This window comes from Ranitomeya imitator, chromosome 9 (genome assembly GCF_032444005.1).
Source record: "Ranitomeya imitator isolate aRanImi1 chromosome 9, aRanImi1.pri, whole genome shotgun sequence".
NCBI lineage: Eukaryota > Metazoa > Chordata > Amphibia > Anura > Dendrobatidae > Ranitomeya > Ranitomeya imitator.
This window is the reverse complement of record NC_091290.1, coordinates 59,546,913-59,567,377: the sequence shown is the minus strand read 5'-3', so window position 1 is coordinate 59,567,377 and position 20,465 is coordinate 59,546,913. Positions and strand designations below refer to the sequence as shown.

The 20,465-nt window shown below is 42.1% G+C and overlaps 1 protein-coding gene across 3 annotated transcripts in view; it reads right to left on the bottom strand.

Moving 5' to 3' along the window:
• The window catches only part of KCNQ1 (potassium voltage-gated channel subfamily Q member 1), a 155,855-nt gene that overhangs the window by 22,056 nt on the left and 113,334 nt on the right, over nucleotides 1–20,465 (bottom strand). For all 3 annotated transcript variants that reach the window (XM_069740281.1, XM_069740283.1, XM_069740282.1), the window contains exons 4-11: nucleotides 18,053–18,179; nucleotides 13,670–13,748; nucleotides 10,279–10,375; nucleotides 10,001–10,141; nucleotides 5,779–5,889; nucleotides 5,226–5,321; nucleotides 4,810–4,932; nucleotides 2,385–2,523 (exon numbers count right to left, since the gene is read on the bottom strand). In XM_069740281.1, coding sequence (XP_069596382.1) covers nucleotides 2,385–2,523; nucleotides 4,810–4,932; nucleotides 5,226–5,321; nucleotides 5,779–5,889; nucleotides 10,001–10,141; nucleotides 10,279–10,375; nucleotides 13,670–13,748; nucleotides 18,053–18,179 — 913 coding nt within the window. The remainder of the gene's footprint in view (nucleotides 1–2,384; nucleotides 2,524–4,809; nucleotides 4,933–5,225; nucleotides 5,322–5,778; nucleotides 5,890–10,000; nucleotides 10,142–10,278; nucleotides 10,376–13,669; nucleotides 13,749–18,052; nucleotides 18,180–20,465) is intronic.

The following is a 20,465-nucleotide window of genomic DNA, read 5'->3' as shown; positions in this document are numbered from 1 at the left end:
TTTTTTCTCTCTCTCGTTAGCAATCAGACTAAGTTGAGACAGTAGGACACAATAAGTGTATTGAAAAGATAAGTGTCCAGGCCTACATGGTTCATAAAAAAAATTTGAAAAGTTACTTGGCCTCATAGCATAGGAGGACAAGCAGAGTAAGTTGTAATAATTAAATACCATTATATATGCAGCTAAGATGAATAACATTTACAGGATTCATGCAGGAGTTGTGTGCAGTAGCTGGAATTAAATACCATTATATATGCAGCTAAGATGAATAACATTTGAAGAATTCATATTTACATTTGTGTGTTGAACTGAAACATTTAAGTGTTGCAAACATGCAAAAGAATAGGAAACAGGAAGGGGGTAAACACTTTTTTACACAATTGTATAAAAGTGAACACAAGACCAGCATTGCTACAATATAGCCCTTATAAGGGGTTATCCAGGACTATTTACTGTATATATGCATGTATAAGCTGACCTGAGTATAAGTCGAGGCACCTAATTTTGCCACGGAAAACTGGGAAAACTTATTGAGTCGAGTATTAGCCAGGCATGCATTGCCCCTCATCCCCATCTTTGTCTGCATGGCTCCTCATCCCCATCCTTGTCTGCAAGGCTCCTTATCTCCATTTTTGTTTGCATGGGTCCTCATTAGTGATGAGTGAGTATACTCATTGCTCGAGTTTTCCCGAGCACGCTTGGGTGGTCTCCGAGTATTTGTTAGTGTTCGGAGATTTAGTTTTCATCGCCGCAGCTGAATGATTTACAGCTACTAACCAAGCCTGAGAACATGTGGGGGTTGTCTGGTCGCTAGGGAATCCCCACATGTGTTCAAGCTGTCTAGTAGCAGCAAATCATGCTGCTGAGGGGATGAAAACTTAATCTCCGAGCAGTTACAAATACTCGGAGACCACCTGAGCGTGCTCGGGAAAACCTGAGTAACAAGTATTCTCTCTCAACACTAATCCTCATCACTATCCTTATATGCATGGCCCCATGAAAAAAGCATTAAAAAGAAAAAAACATCCTACTTATATTCCCTGCGTGCCCTTGCTCCATCTTGTTCTGATGCCAGCAGCTGCAGCGGCTGGGCTATCACAAGCCACCGCTCATTAAGATAATGAATATTCACTTCTCTCCACACCTATAGGAGTGGAGAGAGGTGAAAATTCATTACCTTAATGAGTGGAGCCGGCTGCTGCGGCTGATAGAGTGTCCACTATTACAGAGAAATTAATATTCATTGCAAGTGCAGTGAATATTCACTTCTATAAGCATCGGGTACAGAACTTAGCCACAGCCGTCGGCTCCTGCCTCCTGTGACCCACTAATCCGCCGCTCCCCCTCCCTCCGCTGTCTTCTGGGACAATTACTCGAGTATAAGTCCAGGGAGGGGGCGTTTTCAGCACACATAAAATGTGCTGAAAAACTCAGCTTATACTCAAGTATATACGGTATTTTTTTTTACAATGTGCCTAAGAACTACGGCTAGGTTCACACTTGCGTTGTGCAGTCCATTCAACAAATCCGTTAAACGGACTGCAATAACGCAAGTGCCAACTTTGGCACTGCGCTAGCGCAGATGGAGCATCTGCTAGCTCCATCTGCGCTAGCAGTGCGCTACTAGTGACGGACCCGGAAACGCTGCAGCCCGCGTCTCGGGTCCGTCACTCAATGACGGCATATCGCTAGCGCATGCCCATTGTGGGCGTGCGCTAGCGATGCGTTCGCCATTGCCAGTAATGGCGGCGTTAACGGACTACGTTACACCGCATTATGCCGTGGTGTAACGTAGTCCGTTAAACTGGTTCACACAACGCAGTGTGAACCCAGCCTTACAGGCAGGTAGTTGGTAACTAGTGTAGTGCCCAGCTCAGATCTCTGCCAGCACAAAGCGGTCACAGACCACTCCTGCAGGCAATTCATCACCTTCCGCTGACATCACGTGGACAGAGTGGCGGCTTCTTTTCTGCTCTGTTCTGTTGATGGGGTGTGATTGTTGACATCATGCCGTTTGACAGCCTGCTCCTCACTACTTAACTGCGGGATGAAGGCTGTCAATCAACACAACATCAGCAGTCACACCCTGTCAACAAAGCAGCCTGGAAGGAGAAGAGCTGCACTGTTGACGTGGAGCAGCTGAATCACTGGCAAGAGTAGTCGGTGACCGTTGTGAGCCAGCACAGGGTACAAAAGGCAAGTAGTTGTCTCTGTTAGCATCTAACTGGCTGTTACATTTTTTTTTTTTTTTTTGGGGGGGTGCTATGGTCTTAAAAACTAAGCCCTCTATAACCTCTTTATATGTGACTGTGGGTACTGAAATATAGTAAGACTGATTGGACTATGTTCTTGGATATACACAGTTCTGAGAATGACAATATTACCTGTGTTCTCATAGGCTTCCACTGAATAGGTGTCATTTTTTCGATCATCTGCAACATGATCATACGTGATATGTGGAATGTTTAGCATTTTCTCAGTAGTGCCTTCCTCTTTCTCTGTTCGCATTTTCTTCCTCTTAACCTAGAAACAAATTTGTTATTACATATTTATACTGATTACAACAGACATAGCATCTGAATAAATGGAAAAAAAATGGTATACACAATTTATAATAAAGAAAACAGCAGGAAGATAATGATTCTTCAGGTGATGCTTCATGGGAACTACGGTATAATATATATCATACACATATATATCGTTCTCAAGAAAGTGGGAAGCAATTTATTACATGGCTACATGTACGGAAATCATGCTATAGTCAATGCACATGACCAGCTAAACAGACACGTATTTGCAAATTACCCCTTCAGGGCTCGCTCACACTGGCGTATAAGTCGGACGAGTGCAAAGAGAGAAGACATAACAATGCACTCTGACAGATTAGCAGTGAATCATTGTATAACATTGGTCAAAGGGTGCGAGAAAAAAAATTGCACGGCATACGGACCGTGCATGAGCCACTCCATTTTTTCACACACATCAAAAGGAAACCAGACATTTCATCAGACAAGTACAGTAAATACACAGCTGGAACTGTGAAGAGTAAAATAGATAGAAATGCCAGTGAGATATATATAATCAGTGCTCTACATGCGTAGTTTTCTATACTTGTATTTAGCTAATAACTAAATGAAAAACTGGCATAGGGTTCCCCTTATTTTTACTAACGAGCTGAGGGAAAGCAGACAGCTGTGAGTTGGTGTTATTATGCTAGGAAGGGGCCAATATCCATGGAGCTCCTAACTTTGTTCATTAGTATTGGGCATCGCACCTCTGCACGATCCCATCGTGGTCTTCTAAACCTGCCCATACAAAATGGATGGAGATTGAAAAATTATGGTTAGCCCTTACTCACCCCAACTCCCAGATCTGGAATGTGGCTTACAATCCCCCTTCAATAGACCTATTAGGTCCAATGATGCATACCAGAAATATATGGAGGGTATGCTCTAAAAAATTCAGTGTGACAACGAATTCTGCCCTTATTTCCTTTCTTTTCCATCCGAATTTCCCTGAACGTTTAACCCACTCATTTACAAGGGTATGGACTCAATCTGGCTTGTTTAACTTCGCTGGCAAACAACTATAAAACGCAAATTCTACATTCCTATGATTATTGAAATAATGTAAAAGTAGGCACTTTGCCTCATCATTATTCCACAGTCTACAGATCTCCATTCCTACCTCCTTCAAGAGACTGTGTAAGAATACTGTAGGTCAACAGTAAGAGGTTTAATATCTAGTATTTCCAATATTCTACAGGCTCCAGACACAGATTCCCAAACTAGTCACTCTTATATGCTCAAATAGGAGGAATATGTGGGCAAAACACTGACCATGGTAAAATGGCTGCTCTGGTCCAAACATTTCTCCAAGACTGCATCTTGTATTTCATACAAAGAAAATCGGTACAAAATCCTTCATCTCTGGTACCATACGACTGAATTTTTACATCAAATGGACTCATCTATTCCTTCCCTTTGCTGGCGTTGTGTACTTACTAAAGGTTCTATATTTGACATTTTTGGGGACCGTCCACTGATTAAACTGTTCTGGGTGATAGTCAACTCCTCCTAAAAGCAAGTCTTTGGAGTGGATCTCCCATTAAGTCCTCAGCAGAATCTATATCCAAGAGATCCATTAGATTGCTTTTACATACTGTATGTTAACAGTAGCATGCTGTTTGATTGCCTACATTGGAAGAAAACCTCTCCATCTTCCCAACTAGATCTATATCCTCGCATCAAGGATATCAGGAACTTTGAATACCAGGCAGCCCTTAATGACAATTCTGTAGAGAGATTTAACCTTGTTTGGTCTCCTTGGGATTCCTTTTGGGTCACGTTAAATATATGACCTCTATGAGATGGATATAACTAGGTAGTAACATTCCAAATCATTTCCCCCCTTTCCGTTTGTCTGAGTCTGTGTATTTGTTTGTAAAATTTTATTCTTTATCCACTTGAAAATGTTTAACTACTACTATAGTAGAAGATTGGTTGTAGACCTCTAAATGATGAAAAATCTAAAATGACCAATTTTTTCTTTTCCTGTAAAATTTGAAAAATTTAAAGTAAAAATTACAATTTAAAAAAAAATCTCATACAGTGATGAAGTTTTACCCACCACCTGCTCCTGAAAGTCTTGGAAACGGCAGCTATGCTACAATACCGGGCCCATTCATTCATCCACTTATCCATGGCTGGCAGAATTGCCTACTATATCTAATATATTTATTTCACAATTAAATTGTAAAAAAAACAGTTTTTATCAGTCAGTACAGTGATTGGGAAGACCATTCTTTACCATTGTAGTTTTCTTTGGTTTTGGGCTAGGAGACACAACTTGGTGACTACGTGGAGCCTTTCGGATGTACATTTTCCATGTTACCGAATCCGGATTTTCAGCTGCATAACACCTCCATGCTGTCTGGAAACAAAAGACTCCAATGTCATTAACATCTCAAGTTTGGGCGAAAAAAGTGCATCTTACAAATCGAAAAATACGGTATCCCCTAAATCTGCAGGTAGATAGCGTTTCTGTAAATGACAAGTTCCTAAGAAATGTTTTTGCATTTTGCCTGAAGAACACAGTGGATTATGTTTAGGATATCATCTCAAAACTTTATGCCCTAAAGCATATATAATTACTGGATGCAATATTGGCGCCTTATCTGCTGATCTCCTGCATTCACACTTGTCAACCCTCGTTAGATCGGCTACCTGGATGAGAGTTGCGGCTGCTGGAATTTGACGATTAAAATGCTTCTGTCTCTGCTTTTGTTGCACTTTTAAGGCAAAACCTGAGCCTAAAATACCCTGAAGAAAGAAACATAAAAGTGATCATTAATCCAGTTATTTCTTTATCGAGCAGCTGTACGGTTTCCATCGGGGGTTCCTATAGATATAGGTGACTCTGATGTCCCATGTGTGGGTCAGCAGCACACAGTGAGGGACCACGGCATCAGATGCTGCTATACCCAATACACCGCCAAGGCAAAGGAGTATATGTATACTGAAAGACGACAGAGTATGAGTTTACACAGGACTAGGGGGAAAGGGGCTCGGAGGGGAATGGCGAGTCTATATACACACAACCGAGGTAAAGTAGCTGTCAAAGTAAAATAAAGTTTGGGCCCCGCTAGTCTCTACAATGCTACAAAACCCACAGTACAGTTATTGTACGAAAGCATACAAAGAATTCAGCAAATTCCTAAATGACCTCAATCTTCTTTGTACTTTCTTGATATCTGCATGAAGAACAAGGATCTCATACCGCTGGCAATGCGAAGAACGAGATGGCGAACACCGAGAAGCAGGATGCTATGGTTTTCCCAATCCACGTCTGGGGAACTTTGTCTCCATAACCAATAGTTGTAACAGTAACCTAAAGAGAGGGTGGGTTATTAGAAGACGCCTATTGGTTCCACCAAACGGACAGTACAATGCAAGGTGACAGCGTACTGCAGAGCTATTCAGAAATCAATAGAACACGTGACAATAAGAAACTTTGTCTTCTATCTTTTCAATTAAATCTGATTCTTTCTCCGGGACTGATCTTTCATTCGTAATTCATAGGTAAAATCTGCATTCAGTGAAGACAAATTCTCCCATTACGGAGATCTGAGATGATCGTTGGTGCTTTTAAAAATGATATGAAGAGGAGGAAGGTGCTAGAGGCAGATAAACATTGTACTGCAAGGTTATGAGCACCAACGGTCCTCTCCTGTCTCATCAATGGGGAAATCTGTAGTCACTGAAGACACATTTTATATGTGAACTGCAAACTGTCTCTTCAGAAAGAAAGAAGACTTGAATCTAACCTGCCGCATTGCCTAGAAATCTCCTTACACTGGCATATCAGGCATATCACTCCCCACAAGGAAAGACTACCTCGTAGTCAATGGAGAATGTTGGGAAAGAAGATATCTCTAATAAGATATATTGCAAGGTTTATTAATTTATGGGAAAAAAAATAACAACAATTAAAGGGAATTTGTCAGTAGAACTGTCCCTCCAAGACGGTCTATATAGGCATTTAGGTAATAGGAAGTGGATTAAAATGACACCTCGATATCTGCGATTCAATGTCTTATTGCAGGGAAATCCACATTTTTCTTATATGTAAATGAGCTGCTCAATACTATGCGGGAACGGTGCCTGGAGATAATCTCTGGAGACAGGGTTATTTTACGTGATAGGAGGTTTTACCAGTGTGTTTTATAATGGACGATCTTTGCTCTCCTGATCTCACTGCAGATGTCAAGATGTATGGCTTCCCAGCAGAAGTTTACCCGAGACGTCATGTTGCTTTCTCTGGCTTGTCCTCTTTCTATAATGCATCATGGTGGCCTGGTAAGCAATGCCCACACACCCAACCAGATCACCTCCTGCCATTGATTCGTCATCTTGCAGTGATGCTCATTTGCCTATTGTGGGCATTGTTGCAAGTAGACAATGGTCAGCCTGGGCACACGGACTGGTCTGCGGCTAATCACTCCTATGTGCAGCAGACTGTGAGGCCGCGTGTCCTGACTCCAGGATGGCCTTCATTTCCTTACTGGACCATGTTCCTGTCATTGGTTGCTCTTCATTGAATCACATTTGGCCTGTACTAACCACTGGACACCAAGTATACCTAACTTTGCGATGCCCATTTCTCTTGTATTCACTGCAAAAATGTCAAGAACAAATTAATCATTTTCTGCCCGCCCTATCCCAACGCTTGAAAGAAACAATGTTATTCGGTCAGTGATTTTATTGTCAGTCGTTCGTATTCTATAGAAACTGCCCTAAGGCAATAAAACGCATCGATCACGTACTGTCATTTTAGACAGTTTAACACCTGTAATCTCATATTCTTAGATAATTTGGATCACAGGTGGAATAGCCCTCAGGTGACTGCAGGTCTCACCCATAGCGAGAGAGTTGTCAATCACCATGCTGAAGGCCGACTGGTCTGGTCTCTGCCTATGGTCCTCGGACAGATCTCCAAAGTGTATTTTCTTTGAAACTTTGAAGTGTTATACCTAGCTGCAGTTGAGCACCAGGCTCTGATTCACGCTCCTGTGGTTTGGGCAACACACATCCCTTGTTCCCTTTAACCCCTTAAGCCCTGGGCCATTTTAGGTTTTTGTTTTGTGCTCCCCTTCTTCACAGAACAATAAATAATTTTTATTTTTCGGTCATAATGACCATGTGAGGGCTCGTTTTTTCACGGGACAAGTTGTACTTTTGAACTACACCATTGGTTTTAACATATCGTTTACTGGAAAAACAGGAAAAAAATTCCAAGTGTGGTGAAATTGCAAAAAAAGTGCAATTCCACAGTGTTTTTGGGTTGTTGTATTTTTACCATGTTCACTAAATGCCAAAACTGACCTGCCATTATGATTCACCAGGTCATTACCAGGTCAATAAATTCACACTTTCCCCGGTCCAGGTAATCCACTGCCTCGGAGTAACCCTGGACTCTGCCCTGTCCTTTAAACCACACATCCAAGCTCTCACCACGTCCTGTCGCATCCAGCTCAAAAATATTTCCAGAATCCGTCCTTTCCTCAACCCTCACTCTACCAAAATGCTTACGCATGCCCTAATCATCTCCCACCTCGACTACTGCAACATCCTCCTTTGTGACCTCCCTGCTAACACTCTCGCACCCCTCCAGTCCTTCCTTAACTCTGCTGCCTGACTAATTAATCTCTCTCCTCGCTACACTACTGCTTCCCCTCTTTGCAAATCCCTTCACTGGCTCCCAATTTCCCAGTGTATCCAGTTTAAACTACTAACACTGACCTACAAAGCCATCCATAACCTTTCTCCTCCGTATATTTCCAAACTAATCTCTCAATATCTTCCCTCACGTAATCTCCGGTCCTCCCAAGACCTCCTTCTCTCCTCCACGCTTATTCGCTGCTCACCCAATCACCTCCAAGACTTCTCCCGAATATCCCCCATTCTCTGGAATTCTGTGCCCCACCACATTTGGATCCTTCAAAAGAAACCTGAAAACCCATCTCTTCAAGAAAGCTTACAGCCTGTAATGACCACACGGCCTCCTCAACACCATCGGAGCTCCTGCAACCCTCGACCTACTGTCTCCTTTCCCCACCATCCTGTAGAATGTAAGCCCGCAAGGGCAGGGTCCTCACCCCTCTGTATCAGTCTGTCATTGTTAGTTTGTTTACTGTAAGTGATATCTGTAATTTGTTTGTAACCCCTTCTCATGTACAGCACCATGGAATCAATGGTGCTATATAAATAAATAATAATAATTATGAGTTCATAGACACCAAACAGGTCTATGTTCTTTTTTATTTACTGTAATTGGTGAAAAAAAATCCAAACTCTGGTTAATTAATAAATACATGGCGCTATTTTCTGAGACCTGTAGCGTCTCCATTTTTCGTGATCTGGTGCTGGGTGAGGGCTTATTTTTTGCTCACCGAGCTGATGTTTTTATTGATACCAATTTGGTGTAGATACAATCTTTTAATTGCCCGTTATGGCATTTTATTGCAATGTAGCAGAGACCAAAAAAATGCAATTCTGGCGTTTTTAATTTGTTTCCCATTACGCCGTTCACGGATCAGATTAATTCTTTTTTTACATTGATAGATTAGGTGATCCTGAACGCGGCGATACCAAATACCGGTATGTGTATAATTGGCTTTTTTTATATTGTTTTATTTTGAATGGGGCAAAAGGGGGGTGTTTTGAACTAATATATATATATATATATATTTTTTTTTTTTTTTTTTTTTAAAAACACACGCACATAAAAACATTAACAACTGACTTTAAAGGAAATCAGTGACCAGGATTTTTGCTATGCAATCTGACAGCAGCAGGACACTGGGGATATACTCCAATTCCAGGAGGTGTGCCACTTGCTGGTCTGCATGCTGTCATTTAGATACAATCACTGTGTTCTCTATGGCAGATACAGCAGTGCTCAAAATGGTCAGCCCTCTATTACCCTGCCCATACCATGGATTGAAAGCTTTCTATGTGCACTGTGCATGGGCAGAAAGCTGCCAATCCATGGTGGAGGCAGGGTTACACAGAGGTGAGGACTAGGTGGCACCAGGTAGCTAGTCCTGCAGTGATATTTTCCTGATAAAATACGGTGCATTATATTTAAACAACAACACAGCCCAGTAAGTGGCACATCACTGGAATCAAGCTCTCAGCTCCTACATCATGCCGCTTTCAGATTACATAGCAGAAACTTGCTGACAGATTCCCACTAAGCCAACACATGGATGTGAAACATGTAAAAAAAACTGCAGCAAGTGAAACTTCCCTAAATAAGCAAATAATTATGAAACAATGGACACCATTTTAGACAGAGATTTAGTTGGTCTTAAATGCCACCAGGACTATTCCTTCTCAGACAACCATTTTGTAGTACATTGGTTCGAAGGCAATTTTTCACAGTCACTAAACATATACTGTCACTCAATTTACAAGGTATTCGATATGATCTTACTCACCACTCCCCACCACAGAGCGTCAGCGTAGCTGCCAAACTGGTAATCCCCAGACCCATCAACTGCATCTTTTTCAGCCAGGTACACAAAATACGAGGAGAAAATCAAGCCAAGGAATCCAATGTACAGAGTGGTTATCAGTTCCTTCAGGAAAGAACACAAATTAGTGGACAGACATCTAACAAAAATAGGATTTATCTTAAAGTCAAAATATACGTATCTAGTAAATATGCTGCCATTAATGCAGAATTTACTATGTCTCCAGATCTGATGCACCATACCTGTCTGTGTATGAAAACCACTGATCCAAGTAATCTCCACGTGCCTCCTTGTCGGTCTACATGTAACATTCGCAATATCTGCAGAAATCGGATTCCTCTGTAGGAAAAAGGAACACAATTGAGATCTACATAGGACAATGAATTAGGTCTTACATACATGTTAAAGGGGTGTTCTCCAATGTAAAAGGCATCTTCTATCCAAAGGATAGGGCATAACGTTCCGTCTGTTGGCGAGTCCTATCTTTGTGGCCCCCACCGATCTCAAGAAACTGTGAAGACTCCCAGCTGAATGGCGTGGAGGTCAATCATGCGCATTCCCTAGACATTGATTCTAATAGTAGCCCCCATGATCAGCCAAGCTCTGTGGTTGGCCATCTCCGGCACTCTGAGTAAGAGTACTGCGCATGATAGACCTCCACTGCATTCATCCGGGGATTTTCAGGATTGGTGGGGGCCACAGCAGTCAGACCCCCAGTGATCAGAAAGTTATCCCCTATCCCAAGGATTAAACTTGAGAACACCACTTTATCGTTCTGTACAAGCTCTGTGCGTCAAGGTTCATAACATGGCATCCATTGGTTTATGGCTTTATAATACATCTCTGTAAGCCTCTAATGTCAGATGGAATTCATATATTCGATTTATAGGAAACAGGATACGTTCTCCCATATTACATGGTTGTTCTTATTATGGAGATGGTACCTCAACGGCAGGGCCGGCATCAGCACCAGGCACACCCGGGCAAGTGCCGGGGCCCTGGCGAGATGGGGCGCCCATTCACGGTACGGTGCACTGACTGTTATGAAGGCAATCCAGTAACACAGTGTGCCAGTAATCAGAGCACATACAGTGATCTGACAACAACCCAAAAACAATAGAACGAGCTCGCCGACTCCCCCCGCCGCCACATTGGACTATACAGACGTCTGCTGGTACAGTTCAAAGCAATGATGGAGGAGAGAACGACAGCTGACGCTCTTTTCCCATCATTCCCCGCTCTGCCTCTGACACTGCGGGTGCGCGATGACATGATCGCGCACTCACTGTGTGCCAGGCAGTGCAGCCACTGAGACAGGAGCAGGGAAGAGCGCGGCGCGGGCACGAGGAGAGGTGAGGAGAGTGTGTGGTTTTTTTTTTGTTTTTTTTTACTATAACAGTGAGCACTGAACTATGGGGCCATTCTCGGGGGGGATGTGGGCTGTGCTATATACTACATGGCTGTGCTATATATACTATGTGAGCTGTGCTATATGCTACGTGGGCTGTTATATACTACGTGGCTGTGCTATATACTATGTGGGCTGTTCTATATTCTACGTGGGCTGTGTTATATGCTACGTGGCTGTGCTATATACTACATGGGCTGTGCTGTATACTACGTGGGCTGTGCTATATACTACCCATTTTGCACTTTTACAAATGTTCTACGTTAATACTTTCAAATGTTTAAGAAGTTTTCCATTTAAAAAATTTCATATTTAATGTAGGCAGTGGACTACGTGGCTGTGCTATATACTACATGGGCTGTGTTATATGCTACGTGGCTGTACTATATGCTACGGGAGCTGTGTTATATGCTACGTGGCTGTGCTATATACTACGTGGGCTGTGCTATATACTACGTGGGCTGTGTTACATGCTATGTGGCTCTGCTATACACTACATGGCTGTGTTCTATACTACGTGGGCTGTGTTATATACTACGTGGGCTGTGTTATATACTACATGGGCTGTGTTATATGCTATGTGGCTGTGCTATATACTACATGGGCTGTGTTATATATTACATGGCTGTGCTATATACTACGTGGGCTGTGCTATATACTACGTGGGCTGTGCTACATGCTATGTGGCTCTGCTATACACTACATGGCTGTGCTCTATACTACGTGGGCTGTGTTATATACTACGTGGGCTGTGTTATATGCTATGTGGCTGTGCTATATACTACATGGGCTGTGTTATATACTATGTGGCTGTGCTATATGCTACCCATTTTGCACTTTTACAAATGTTCTACTTTAATACTTTCAAATGTTTACTTTAAAAAGTTTTCCATTAAAACTTTTTCATAATCAATGTATGCAGTTTTATCTTTGCAGCAAGTTCAGCTAACAATAAAATGCCTACTAGTAACTGAGGAAGAGGGAGAAGGCCACAAAAATTTGGCATATAAGAGGTTGACTTATATAAAGCCTCTCTGCTGTATGGTACTGTAGAATTTACAATAGCTATTATGTAAGATGTGAAATCTGGCATTGTACTATACCTATATTTCTCTGCTGTACCTGTGCATCATGAATCGTTGTATGTGTTAAAGGGGGGGGGGGGGGGCCCACTGAGACTTTCTCCCAGGGCCCTCAAAAACCTGGAGCCGGCCCTGCTCAACGGTATGGAGGCAACACCTGGTAGCACATAGAGTGCCCAAAACTCAATCTCACAGGGATCCCCATGGTATCTGTGCGCATGGCTCTGCACTGTGCCTGAGCCCCAATACACAGGAATATACTGTTGTTCAGTATATTTTACCACTGATTTCAGTTTTGTTCATGAGTTGAGATAGGAAAAAAAAAAACCCGTAGTGGGTGTGATCACAGGCTTTAACGCCTAACTGATCTCAAGTTCAGCTCCTCCCACTTGACTGGAGGCCCCAAAATACAAAACAGCAATCGCCACAGGATTTAAATGGTTTGGATTTTTTATAGTGATATTCTGGGGCACACATTACAGTACCATGTTGGGGGATACAGGTTACATGGTTATATGGTAATGGGGACATTTTATAAGGGAAAAGCAACGTGACAAGGTCACTTTACATCCTTCTCATTTCCACCTTACAAGTCCAGAAGGCTGTCTTATGAGCAACTGGCAGCCATACTTTAATGTGCACACAGATATCATTCAATGATTAGAACCGCCCGCTGGACTCCTAAGACCACAATACTCAAATTTTAGCTGAAAAAGAAATTACAAACTACACTGAACATTTTCCCACCACACAATATATCAACCTAATGAGTTCTAGAGTTGAGCGAAGTTTTCAAAATTTGGTTCCGAATACGACCGGCGACTAATATTGGTTCTGCAATATTCGCCAGACATCGCTGGAGTCAATGGGAGTAGAAATGAACGAATATGTTCAGAACCGAACATCAAACATAAATTTGGCACAAATAGGGTACCAATATGGCAAATTCAGATTCGGCCTCCGATTCCGAACATACTTCGCTCAACTATTCAGTTCCTTCTCATGGGTAACATGCTCTACTAAGACTGTATGCTCTGGATACTTTTGAGAGTAATGGTGATAATAAATGTAACCACCCCATTAAAAAAAACTGCAGATAGAAATTCACTTTATTTTAAAGATAAGACACATACAAAATTTTACCTTATCGCTGATGTTGCAAAAACCTGCCCATTGGATCCTACACAAAGGACTATGACCGAAGCTACAACAACAATTAAATCTGCAACATAAAACAGGTTCTCATTATGTGATGATAGTTCAGTTAAGAAAAAGTTATGGACTCCATTAAACTATCAGGGTATGTTCACATGTGGCATAATAGCAGTGGTTTTTACAAAGCATATTTAGAAACAAAATACGCTAGGTTTTACAGTATGAGCAACATCAACGAGATTTCAGAAATTTCATGCTGCTGTTTTTCCCCCAAGCATGTGTATTTGTATTCGTATGACCTATGAAGTGAAATTTTCTCAATTAAATCTGAGAATTTGGATAGGTCAGGATTCTTCCAGTGGAATGCTATGGCATTCTTGACAACCAGGAGGATGTGAATAATAATGGACCTGAGAGTGGGGTTGAAGGCTTCCAGGTCTAGTGACGAGAGTGCCATCTGTGGGGAGAGGTTGACATTGTATTCGGTTAATTTGTTAATGAGGTGGAGGTTTGGGCCCATAGGGGTTGTAACTTAGGGCAATTCCAGAAAACATGAAGGAGGCTGCCGTACTGGCCGCAATTCCTCCAGCACATAGGGTTGAAGTCTGAGTTTATGTGGGATAGCCTGGCAGGGAGTATAGTACCATCTGGAAAATGAGTTTAAAGTAGGTTTCTTGGAGTGTCATTGAGAGGTTTGAGGCGTATGTATAGGATAGAGCGTTTTCCCACTTTTCTGGTTGGTAAAGTTTATTTATTGAGTTTTAAATCAGCTCATTATCTTCGTTGAACCAGCTGCATATGTATTTGTAGCTCCCGAAGATTTTGTGGTTAATGTTACTCAAAAGGTTTATAGTTGCTTCTGAAAAATTTGTTTTTTTTCTGGAGGAAATTATTCCATGCATGTAAGATTGTGGAGAAAATGGGATAAGAATTTGTATTAGGCCGGGATCACACATGTGAGAAATATGCGAGAAACACGTCCGTGTCTTGCATGTGAAAACCAAGCTGTGGCGCCGGCACTCCAGTGCGGAGCATGCGGCTGCATAGCAACACATGGAGCCGCACGCTCCACTCCCAAGTGCCGGCACCACAGCTTGGTTTTCACATGCGAGACACGGATGTGTTTTTCCCATGTGTGATCCCGGCCTTAGGGTATTTGTTTAGTATATGTTTGAATAAATCTCATAGGGGTTTGTTATTGTTTAATGCAGATTCAAAGTTCATCCATGACAGAGGTTCCTCTTGAGATAACCAGTATATGCTTTGTTTTATGATGTTTGCATAGTAATATGCTGAGATATTGGGAAAGCTCATACCCCCATATATTTTGTTTTTATTAAACATTCTCTTAAGCATCTTCATCAGGTCATCACCTGGAATTATTTAACAACAGTCATGAAGGAGTTCCTAGAGGAGCTGAGCACTTGGCTGCTTTGCCTTCACCATGTGGTCCAACTCATCCCAAACCATCTCAATTGGGTTGAGGTCGGGTGATTGTGGAGGACATGTCCTCCGATGCAGCACTCCATCTTGGTCACATAGCCCTTCATAGCTTGGACAGGTCATGGTCCTTTTGCAGCACAAAATGATGGTTCAAATAAGTGTAAATCAGATGGAATGGTATTTTGTTGCAAAATTAAGTGATAACCACGTTGGACAAGTCTGCATTGAATTTGGAATAATTTACAACAGTGTCACCAGTAAAGCACCCTCACACCTCACCATCCATGCTTCATGATGGGCACCACACATATAGAAACCATCCCCTCACCTTTTCTTCGACTCACAAAGACATTGCAGTTGGTAACAAAAAAAAATCTCCAATTTAACTCATTAGACCAAAGCACAGATTTCCATTTATCTAATGTCCAGTTCTTTTTTTACTTAGACCAAACACGTTTTGTCTTATTTTGTGGTTCTCAGCAATGGCATCTTTGCAGCAATTTGACCTGCTTCTTGCAGTCTCTTCTGGACAGTTCACGTTGAGATGTGTTTGCTGCTTGATGTCTATGTATCATTTATGAGGACTCTTATCGGGGGAGATGTCAATTCGCCATGTCTGAGGTCGATAACTCTGATGAACTTATTTTATGCAACAAAGGTAATTCTTGGTCTTTTTTACCTGCTGTTGTCCTCACCAGTTTCAACACAGCGATTCATGACTTTCGTGACTATACTTGAGGATACCTTCAAGAGTCTAGCAATATTACAGCTATAAGGACATTCAGGTGTTAAAGTAATAATGGGTTATTCTGGAACAGAATGTTCATCTTGAAGTGTCATCCCACCTCTCCTCCTGCTGCCCGCCTTTCAACTGGTTACAATCTGGCTTCCGACCACATCATTCAACAAAAACTGCCTTTACTAAAGTCACTAATTACCTACTAGCCGCCAAAGCAAAGCAACACTATTCTGTCCTCCTCCTCCTGGACCTGTGCTCTTCCTTCAACACAGTGTACCATTCCCTCTTACTGCAGATTTGCTCATCTCTTGTTGGCATCACAGACTTGGCCCTATCTTGGATCTCATCATACCTAACAGACCTGACGTTCAGCATCTCCCATTCACACACCACCTCCTCATCTCGCCCCCCATGTGTCAGTGTCCCCCAAGGGTCAATTCTAGGACCCCCGCTCTTCTTTATTTACACCTTTGGCCTGAGACAGCTCAGACTCCCACGGCTTTCAATATCATCTCTATGCTGATGAGACACAGATCTACCTCTCTAGACCGGATATCACCTCCTTACTATCCAGAATCCACGATGTCTGTCCTCTATTTCATCCTTTTTCTCTGCTCAGATTCTAAAACTCAACATGGAAAAAGCAGAATTCATCATCTTTCTCCCATCTCAGTCACCACCACCCCCAACAGACCTATCCATCAAAGTTAACGGCTGCTCACTCTACCTAGTCCCACAAGCTCGCTGCCTTGATTCGGCTCTCTCCTTCAAACCACATATCCAAGCCCTTTCCACCTTCTGCCGACTACAACTCAAAAATATTTTCCTGATCCATACATTCCTTAATCAAAAATCGGCCAAAACACTAGCGCATGCCCTCATTGTCTCTCGTCTTAACTACTGCAGCCTGCTACTCTGTGGCCTCTTTTCTAATGCTCTCACACCCCTGCAATCTATCCTAAACTTTCCTGAGGAAGGACGATACTTTCGTAACACGCAGAATCACTGGTTTCATTTTGTTCTTTGTAACTTCGGAAGTTTGGTGACGTCACGAATCACGCAGTGCTTTGCTCAGCTACTTTCAGTTTGGTAGGGCGATTCCGGCGAGAGCGTCGCTCAGATATTTGGAGTTACAGGATTAAATTTTAAGTTCCACAGACAGCTTTCCAAGCTATACTGAAAGTCTTCCAAATCGAGAATTGGATACGTTTTGTACCAATCGCCCTATCCATGCTGGACCTTTTGCACGGATACCAACTCACAGCAGGATTGTCAGTGAGTGTTGAGATACTCTGCAGCAGGGATTCATTCACTCACTTTTTAAACAATTTGAACTCCAGACGACCAAGCTAGTAAGTGGGACATTTAATAACCAGTATGCTCAGCTTTATTTTCCGAGTTATAGAGGTGGGACCACAGCGCACATTGCAATTTTTATTTATTGGGGAATCCCTTGCCGCTTGTTGCAGCAGTGGTGCATACACCTGGGTGGGAGCGCCAGGTTTTACTGCCCATTTTTCAGCTTTTGTTTAAAGAACAATTATAGTGTTTCTTTACTTGGTTGTGTTGATCTTGCCATATTCTTGCTTAAAACAAATGAGGAATATGGCTCAGCGCTGTATGGACCCATGTACCAACACTACCTTTGCAACACGCATTTGAGGAGCAGAAATACTTTCTGAAGACCGATGATGCCACCTAAATGCTCTTGATGAGGCAGACCTGTTCACTGGAAGCCATTCCAGGTTATACCAGATTACGGTAATTTGCCGGAGAGAATGTCAAAGAGGGTGTGAAGCTAATTGGGATGCCGACAGACAACTAGCTACAATGTACCGTAAGTTTATCAAGGACACTGAACTATGAAAAGATCATTTATCTCGGAATACACATACCTGTGTTATCCGTAAATGAAAACTCCACCACCCTTTTCTTTGCTGAATTGATTTCATCCCACCTTAAAGGGTGAAAGTAAATAAAGATGGGCAGCTACTCATGGGCCAGCGCTGTGTGCTTACCCCCAGACTAAGATATTCCTATCCAGTCCTTGTCTTGTATGGTGACGGTCAGGCATCATATTGTCCACAAGAATATGTTTGTAAAAAGATGTGATTGAAAAATAATAGGGTATCATAGTCTGTAAGAAATCAAATGGGGTAAAATAAATTTTAAAAAAATGCCTTACATACCTATAACCGAAATAGGTTTCCTGGCAAAGCGTAGCCTTCCCCATATTCCCACATATTTACTTCGACAACCGGCAGACCACAATCTAACAACATATTCTGCTCCAAAGAAAACTACTAGCACGATTTCCTGTAATTAAAACACAAACAGATTTTTTATTAGTGGGTTATTAACGAGACATTGTATTTGGTGACAAAATATTATTACATATGTAAGCAGCCTCCAACATTAATTTGACAGTATTACCAACAAAAGGACTTGCTAAAATAGAAAGATGAGGACTGGGATATAGTAAAGGGATGTGTCAGGATTTCACAACACAAACTAATTATATGCACATGTAACTCTTACACCAACAAGTCCAGCAATACCATTACATGGCCAGTCCGCTCCTCCGTCACTCCAGCTCTATTCCCTGTCCTTCATCGCCTCCTCCTGCTTGACTGACAGCCTCTATGCTGTGTGACGTCAGGCACAGGAGTGGTCGGTCAGGCAGACACCCTTATGAACCCCCAACTCCCAGGCACCCATAAAAACCAACAACCCTGGACTTCATTAGCTTCATTGATGGGGTAAACTGATTATTAAGCTGTAGAGTCACCTGACACAAGAAAGGACAATAAAAAAGATACCAACCTAACCACTCATTTGTTTGCCTCCATATTTAAGTACTAGGATGTTTAAATACTCAATCACACACTGGAATAAACATACAAGATAATAATATAATTAGGAAAGGGGCCCATAGGACATAATGTCAGTACTGAACGAACCATCCTGCTTTCTTATCAAAGTGGGAATGGGACTGCAACAGACATTTAACAGACATCCACACAAAAGGCTGAGATAGTAGAAAAGATGCCCATATTCTCCATAGGACCAAAGTACCAGGAGGCAAGTTAAGATGTTCACCCAGTGGAATAAGGTGCCTAATGTATTACATAAGATGTTCCTTATCATTGTTCGAGATGTGAAGTGCATGACTGTTCCACTGTACACAACTTTCGGTCTTGCTCAAAGCTCCAAAACGTTTGGTCAAAGGTGGTGGAGATCACAAGCCAAATGAAAGGTCTCTGCCTCTGCAGATCCTGCTGTCCTTCTCATCAGGCACACTCCATTGAGGGAAACTGAAGAAGTGGAGCACATATTTTAACCCACCGTTCTGAAGACAACCTGAAACCCCCAAGGTGGATTTGTGCTTTTCAATAAATAAATAAAAAAAGGACAACCCCAGGCCCTACTCTGCCCTTATCTACTTTATATCTGCTGGCACAGTGAGGTGAACAACAAGAGTAAGGTACCATACAGATTGGGTTACACTTTGTTGTCGTGAGATAATGTTTGATAAAAAAAAAAAAAACATAAAAACTAAGTGGATAGTTTTCATTTTTTTATATATCGAATCAATCAAAACAATGTTAACTAAGTACCCTATGTTATTTACGTGTACTACTACTTTTTATTAACTTACTACAGGATATTTGTTCATTTCGTTTTTATCTTAGGTTCTGCTTGCTAACGGCCACAGTGTGAATGCGCACCTATCCATTGGACTAATTCCAATATGTGCTCTGGTTCAATCTTTTTGGGGTTTGGTTTATTAACAACAATGTAGATAAATCTCAGAAGTTTCATTTAATCAATGTCACCTGGTCTCAGGATTAACGATCAACTCTGCTATGATAATCTAAATAGACATTTATATGAAAGACCACCTTCTTTTCCACTGCTCCCCATCCTGTTTATCAGGTGGTTTCCGGTTTGCTTTTTTATTGTTTGTATTTCTCCAAAATCTTCCTCTCTACTTGAAAATGGAGATCGTTAGGGAGTAATCGCTAACATGAGATAGTGCAAATAAATTTGTATGTTCCATTTCATCAGCCAAGAGCACGCGTACCTCCTCCTACCTGCAAAGAGGCACTGGAAACAAATGGGTTTCCACCTCTATCAGGAAAAAACCACGGTAATATCTGCCCTGATGAAGAGGTTTGAAACACGTTGACCAATAAACTCGCAGAAATTGATTCCTTTCTCTTCATCCTTTGATGGCAGGGCAGTTTAACCCACATTCCAGCGCCTCTTGATTTCTTCTCCGTGGGTCTGCAGTAGACTAAATCTCTTTCAGTGATTGTGTGCACAGAACCTGATCAGGAGAGCCCACCAGTGCACATTCTTGTCGAAAACTTTTACCTAGAGAAGACCCTACTGCACTTCTTGTCCCTGCCAGGGTTTTTCCTCTTACCTCTCGGTATCCACAACTCTTCTCTTGATTAGCCCCTTGGGTGCAACCTTACACCGCAACAATGACATTGTGCCTGGCCGGCTAATTAAAAGAAGAGCCAACAGGTACGAGGCAGTACTCCCGCTCCCGTGAGGTGGCCACAGACCGCTGTTGTGGATGAAGGAATGGCATGT